Source organism: Bactrocera tryoni, chromosome 1 (assembly GCF_016617805.1).
Source record: "Bactrocera tryoni isolate S06 chromosome 1, CSIRO_BtryS06_freeze2, whole genome shotgun sequence".
Lineage (NCBI taxonomy): Eukaryota > Metazoa > Arthropoda > Insecta > Diptera > Tephritidae > Bactrocera > Bactrocera tryoni.
Window position 1 is genome coordinate 75939310 of NC_052499.1, and position 7966 is coordinate 75947275.

Here is a 7966-nt window from a genome sequence, read left to right on the forward strand (position 1 = left end):
TACCAAAGTGATCAGGGTGACGAGTAGAGTCGAAATCCGGATGTCTGTCTGTCCGTCCGTCCGTCTGTCCGTCCGTCTGTCCGTGCAAGCTGTAACTTGAGTAAAAATTGAGATATCATGATGAAACTTGGTACACGTATTCCTTGGCTCCATAAGAAGGTTAAGTTCGAAGATGGGCAAAATCGGCCCACTGCCACGCCCACAAAATGGCGGAAACCGAAAACCTATAAAGTGTCATAACTAAGCCATAAATAAAGATATTAAAGTGAAATTTGGCACAAAGGATCGCATTAGGGAGGGGCATATTTGGACGTAATTTTTTTGGAAAAGTGGGCGTGGCCCCGCCCCCTACTAAGTTTTTTGTACATATCTCGGAAACTACTATAGCTATGTCAACCAAACTCTACAGAGTCGTTTTCTTCAGGCATTTCCATATACAGTTCAAAAATGGAAGAAATCGGATAATAACCACGCCCACCTCCCATACAAAGGTTATGTTGAAAATCACTAAAAGTGCGTTAACGGACTAACAAAAAACGTCAGAAACACTAAATTTTACGGAAGAAATTGCAGAAGGAAGCTGCACCCAGGCTTTTTTAAAAATTGAAAATGGGCGTGGCCTCGCCCACTTATGGACCAAAAACCATATCTCAGGAACTACTATACCGATTTCAATGAAATTCGGTATGTAATATTTTCTTAACACCCTGATGACATGTACGAAATATGGGTGAAATCGGTTCACAACCACGCCTTCTTCCAATATAAAGCTATTTTGAATTCCATCTGATGCCTTCTCTGTATAATACGAGTATAAACATTAGGAACCAATGATGATAGCGGAATGAAACTTTACAAAAATACGGTATTTGAAAAATATGTAAATGACGTATTATGAAATCTCGATTATCTATTTTGGCAATACTAGTATATTATTTTCGGTGTTACCCAGGCTTAGCCCTTCCTTACCTGTTTATTCTAAAATTAATCACAATTATGTGTTCGCTGTCTTATACTTACTCAAAGAACCGTCCGATAAAATTTAATGATCGATAAAGTATATCAGCCTAGCTGCTCTGTGAAAGTGTATAAACATATTTAGTCCGTAAAAATATGTGAGCTACAAAGTCTCTCAATATAAACTAACAAGCGTGGAAAGTCGTCTTTCCTCATCACCATCCACTATCCTCTGCTATAGTATCTTCGACCAATCAGCGATACATCCATGAGCAAATACTATTAGTAGTTTACGTTTTTGGTGGCACAAGAGAAAGGCGCAACACATTGTATTTTAGGTCTTTCAATTAATTTGCAACAACATTCTTAATGCGCTGCCGGGGCATCTTGTGCACCTGGCTGCGCAGGTTAAAGTGCGACTATCGGTGCATACTTTGTCGTCGTATGGATACCCTGTCTACCTCAAAGCCCAATATCATATTCTGAACTAGCAACATTTCCCCCTATCCTACTCCAACGCCTTTCTCCTCTTTTTCCTCCTTAGAACTTAGAAGTATGCACACGATAAGATTCACGAATTAATGGCTTCCTTATTTCTGTCGTTTGCTGCATGTAATGGTTAATAAATATTTTTGGTGTGGTCACCTCTGATTGTCGATTATCATTACTAAGCCTACTGCTTGCATACACATTTAATCAATTATGTTGGATGATTTTGTTGCAAATTTGGGTGCTTGTTGCAAGCATCCGTGTGCTGCGCCGCATGTGCACAGTATTCTTGAAAATGCATTGTAGCAAGCCAAACTTATTTCCATTTGTACATATTAAACTATCGTTTTGAAGAACTTTTATATTACGGTTCATTTGCGAAAATACGCGATCCCCTACGAATACAGTCATATATACTTGTACATACATACATATATCTATATTTATGTTATATAACTCATACACTGGCCGACATATCCGACAAGAGGTTTGTTTGAGAATCGAAAATAATTATACATATGTTGTGTGGAATTAAGGATAAAATCGAAATAATTTTATCTATTTTTGGCAATTAAATGTTACCTGAGATTCATTAAGGTATCTCACATACATAAATGAATCTCAGGTAACATTTAATCACTATATGGAACAAAGTTAACCCGATGTTCCAAAATAATGTTATTAATTATAAGGGAGCTAGATCCCTCTTTCGCCCAGTTTTATCCATTTTAGGCACAAATATAAACTGTAGTCAGTAGAACACTGTCTCTCATTTCCATAAAGATAACTCACACGCTGGCCGATATATGCGATATAAACTCATTCGGATGTTCAAAAATCTCTATATTATTGACCCTATTCGATCTATTACATAAATATGACATAAATAAATATAATTGTTACGAAAAGATTATGCCTGAATTTAAATTTTATATCTCACACATTGACCAATATTGTCGGTCAAAAGTCAACAATCGGTACTAGAGTAGACATTTCCGGCATTTGGGGGTTTGAACAGTTTTGGTTCAATTCCATTTTCACACTGTTGGCCAATTTTTCAAAATTTTCAGCACACAGGTGCCCCTGCTCTGCCTCTGGCGTTGAATTGGACGCTTGACCGAGTTTTACGTATGAATTTTTGCGCTTTGGGTTGGTGTTGTTGTTGTTAGTATCTCCACGGGTTGTATGGTTCGAGGTGGTTCTTATCGAAATCATCTAATAGCAGACTCAGGAAATGCGCTGTTTCGAGTCCGAATATACGAAGAGAGTTGCCAAATAAGGGGGTCTCGCGGGGCATTAAAAGAGGTGATCAGAATCATGCGAGGACTAATTGTACTAGATAAATATAAATTTAAACCGCTTCAGTATCCAGTTTCCTCTAAGTTAATTCTAGATTCTGGAGCAACTGGAGCTTTTTGCCCGCAATGGGTGGTGGTTTGACTCCAATTACGCCATTCACTGGTAGGGTTTCGATGAAGGTGTAACTGCTTCTACTGTGCATGGCGGCCATTGTGGGTCTAAAGTTTGTTGGGCCTGTAATCTGGTTGGAACTAGAATAGCAATAGAGTTGTGTCATCTCCTGGCAAACCGTACGAAAATATTTAAAGACCCTATAGTAAAATATTATAATATTTTAATATAAACATTTAACCAAAATATTGATGTACGTTTATTTATTACATTTATATTGAATTTATTAGTGTATTTATATAGTATATCCAACTTTGCATTCCCAAACTTATGCCACTTCAACTTCAAATGTTTTATTTTCATTTCCCGGTACTACTTCTCCACGACTGATCACTATATGTAAAATAAAATGAGACTGTGTGGCAGAAATATCTATCAGTGTATCTACGGAAACCTCCATCTATCAGCTCCTCGGTGCGAAATTGCAATTAAAAACGTGCATGCAATTGTGCGGCTGCTTCTTCAACTCAGACTTCTTCCGCATTTTAACTACCAAAAAATATTTTCTTATTATTTCTTTTTTATGTTACAACAACACTTTGTTTCTCATTATTCCGCTTAGTTGGATTCTCACGTCAATTACTTTCAGTTACTTGGCTTTACTACGCCATTCACCGCAAGCAGTAACACTCCCTAATGCACCTTGCCCATGCGGCTATTTAAGTATTCGTTCATTCATGCGCTCTTTCATTCTACGGTGTGTATGTATTTCCCAGCTGAGTTTTGAATTTTGTTGGGATTTTCCTGTTTGTCACATTGCACAACAACAAACAAAGTAGCGCATACATTGCGTTCGCCTCAATTGTGTTGCACGTTGCTTCCAGGTAATGGCATTCGTAACGAATTTTTCGGTATGTGCAGCACGTGCAAACAACAATTACTACATGTCACTGCCATTAGTTTAGAAGTTTTTTCCCTCGTTTTCTTTTTCGTCTCTTTGTTGTTGTTCCGTTGATATTTGGCTTATCGGCGCAGTCGTTTAATTGGTTCGGCCAAAGGTCACAAATGCATTTCAGTTCATGAGCGACAAGATAAAAGGAAAACTGTTGCAAGCGTTGCATTTATGTCGTTGTTGCATATTTGTGCTGTAATTTTCGGCGATATTTCTTTCATCTGCCGTTTTTTGGGGTTCAAGTATTCTAAACATTCTGATTTATTAGCCATGCAACACAGTTCCGCTGCATTTCCTTTTCGGCAACTGTGTGTCTCAGTGCTCGTGTGGGTGCTTTACGCCTTAATGGCGTGTCGAAGAGGCATAACAAGTCATTTATTCAGACAAACACCTCACTAAAATGGACTTATTCTAATAAAGCTTGCAAACATATGTTTCTTATATGTAAATATGTGTGTTGTGGTGGGTGTAGACAACATTTCTAAGAAGTTGTGAGCATGAGTGCTACTGAGAAGTTCTTTTTTGAAAAACTTCGTATTCTGACCCTATAATTTTAATTGTTTGACGTGGACTTGTTTGACTCATGTTTCCAAATTTTTGAGCGTCAAAATGGATTCTCACTTCAAAAGCTTCCAATGACATTCACCATTGCTCAACTGTGCAAGAGACTTAATGAAGATAAAAGCATTAATATTTTTTTTAAATTTGAAAGCACTATGCTATTAACATAAATTATGTTTTGAGCATATTTCAGTTTACTAACGGCTCAGAGCATACTTCATACTTAAGAATATATCAGTACTGATGGTTAGTATCATTCACAATGCAGAATAAAAGTCTTTAACATATTTTAGCATGGCATTTAGATTAGTATCCGTTATTATATAATTGTATATTAAGTTTCGGCGTAAGTTCTTTGGTATATCCCATTCATCTCTGTCCGTTCAAATTTCTTTTGTGTTTCGTCGTCCAACGACATCTTAATACATATACTCCGTGTAAAGTTTTTTTGTACGCTTTGACATATTCAATATCGGTGGCAACTTTTTGCGGCATAGATCACTAAGTACTTCACTGCACTTAAAACAATTACAAACCAGAGATGGCAAACAATTGCTGCTGGTGCCAAGCTCATGGCAAGGCTCACCTATATTCCTGTAACAAACCATGCGAGGCTCGCAATCTGTGCGGTTCATATTCAAGTTGAATGCGCCTAGAGAGATTAGAAATTAACAGTCACTTATTTGATTTGGAAGGTTCGAAAATTTAGATTGTGAGCTCACCATTGGCACACTCTCTGGGATCCACTGAATTGCCGGGCTCACACTCATTGGGTGAAAAAGAAGGGCTTCAATTTATAAAGTAAGTAAGCTTTTGTAAAATAATTGCTACCGATAATACATAAAATAATAATACTCACATTCCTTGTGTGGAACGTTGCATAGAAACCAGGTTGAATACCAGCAGCCAACATAATTTAGTTACCCAGTACAGATGCGAATGCATGTTGAAGTTTGGTTAAAATAGCAGCACTGGATGTTGCTGCCTCACGAGTGGAGCATCGTTTGATAATTTTCCTATGAGTTTGAATATCCTTTTATAGCTTAGTCCTAGTCTTAACTTTCTGGCTTTATGGTCAAAGTTGAATTAATTCAAATTTATGAGAGATAGAAAATACTTAAGTAATTATACATTCAAAGGCACTTAGGCGTAAAATGAAATTATCAATGGTCAACAACACTTATCTGCCATAGCAAAGGTGATAGGAATTATTTTAAGAGTGTAATTTGAATATTTCTTATTGAAATTTGATATAAATAAATTATGCATTAATACCAGTTCTTTGGCAAATGTATATATTTAAATTAATATTGGTATTCGTATTAGTGATGGTAATCATATTGGGATTGAAATTAGTTTTGACATTGGTATTGTTATTGGTATTGGTTAAGGTAATTGTACCGATACTGAAACTAGTTTTGGTATTGGTAATCTTATATGCATTTGTAATGGTAAACATAGCGGCAAATTAAAAGAGGTATTGCTTATTGGTATTGCAATTAATATGGGTATTGCTATTAGCAATTAATTGATAATGGTATTGGTGTTGGTATTAGTATTGGTATTGGTATGGGTATTGGTATAGGTATTTGTATAGGTATTGGTTCAGGTATTGCTATTGGTGCTGGTACTGGTATTGGTATTGGAATTGGAATTTGTATTGGTATTGGTATTGGCATTGGTTACAGTAATCATATTTGGACAGAAACTAGTATAGATATTGCTAATGTTATTGGTATTGGTACTAGTGTTGGTATTAGTTTTGATATTTTCATTTCTATTGATAATGATTTCGGTATTTGTATTTCCATTTATTATTGCATTAGATTAGTTATAATACTCTGAAAACATGTTACAAAGGTAAGACGAGAAATGTCTGTCGATTCATCTGCCTTCACATATCTTAATATAGCATGATACAGGAGTTCCAGTTAAAATTCTGAAATAATCATCCCTAATTCCAACATAACGATTAAGTTTTAATCTACATAAGTAACATTTTGCTACAAATTCTTCATCCCTATAAACTGAGTTGCTTTAATATGTTCACCCCATTGACCTACAGCGTCCACTTGTTCATTGCTTACGCAAAAATCCGCGCCTTACACTTCATTGAACAATAAGGAGCGGTCAAGGATAAGATGATGACAATGAAAGTATGGCCGACAGAAACCGATATTGATTGAAATTCACGGCCGATTAAATTATTCAAAAGTCAAGAGAAACATTTTGAATTATTAATTAGAAAATTGTATAAACTATTAGAAAAAGATGTGAGTGAAAACCACTTGAGAGAACTATAAAAAGAAATGGAGGAAAAGTGTCGAAAGCATAAACAGCTAAGCTAAACTAGCTAAAGCGAAGCGTATAGTCACTCAAACGAAAGTTTCAAGTTCAAAGTTCAAAGTTGTGCTTGTAAAGAAATATACTGAAAATGGCGTCTTATTGCAGAGCATGAACACTCGTCGATTGGTTCACCAAGCTGAGCTTAACATTGATTTTGGTTATGGTTTTGCGACAAAATGGAATACAAGCACAGTTCGTATATAGTACAGTTACTAGAGATTATTTTCTATTGAATGAATAATAATTTATTGTCTTAACTTTTATTTTGAAAGAAAATCATTTGGTCCGTCCATTAATTGCGGTCCAAACAGCGTGTATCCTGAAATTTGCAAACATGGTAAGTTGGCTATTTTTATAAAGTTTTTTAGGGTTATAAGAGCTTGATTTTTAATTTGATTTCTCTTTTCATAGGCAGTTTCAGTATAAACTTTAACCCTGAATTCTGCCTTCTACGCACATTATGTCGCAAGGGCGTGGGTGAGGTGTGCCGCGAATATGGCGGAAATAGCGATTGTAAACCGGACTTGTACTGCAACTGTTACCACCGCTGTAGTGAAAATCCCGAAATTTTCCCATTTTTTGGAAACAGCATGCTAGATCTGAATACTAAGAACTAGATAACGCAAATATAAACTTCGGTTTTAGACACTTTTATATACATAATAGTTTATACGGCTCAGCAGCACTAGTATGATTCATTATTTGTACTTATAGTTAGTTTATACAAAAGTTGTATTAGTAAAGAAAGAACTTTGGATAACTTAGGCATTAATATAGTTTTACATTCAGCTTTCTACTGGATGAGAATTTTAAAATATTAATAAAGTTCTTTAAATTTATTTAACATATTAAAATTATAGAGAAAATATGAACAAAAATAAGAGAAAATATTGAAACACGCTTGGCAGTGCTTTAATATGTTCTTTTTACATTGTAAAAAAATATTTTGAAGGATCTTTATTAAATTTAATATAATTTGATTTTTATTTAAAATAGTTTTTCAGATTATTACAAATTTGTATAAGACACTTTTTCCTATTTTTTAAAATGTGTCTGTTAGTAAAAAACATTTTTCTTAATATCCGAATTAAATTGAATAAAACTGCTAATACTCTTATGATAATTGTTTTAAAATTTTAATGATATACACAACAAAATTTTTTAGTAGACAAAAGTACAAATTTTCGGGACAAAAGCGATCTCTGACATCACCAATCCTGCAGTGTCTCCAGCCCTTTGCATAGATGGAAC

The 7966-nt window shown here is 35.2% G+C and overlaps 1 protein-coding gene across 1 annotated transcript; it reads right to left on the bottom strand.

The window, feature by feature from the left end:
- Positions 1-4584: 4584 nt before the first annotated feature.
- LOC120776801 lies at positions 4585-5323 on the bottom strand (the record flags this gene model as incomplete). The annotated part of the gene is made up of 3 exons (XM_040107839.1): positions 4585-5021; positions 5092-5156; positions 5229-5323. Coding segments are annotated over 3 exons (393 nt in total), but the record flags the coding sequence as incomplete, so codon positions are not given.
- Between the last annotated feature and the right edge of the window lie 2643 nt (positions 5324-7966).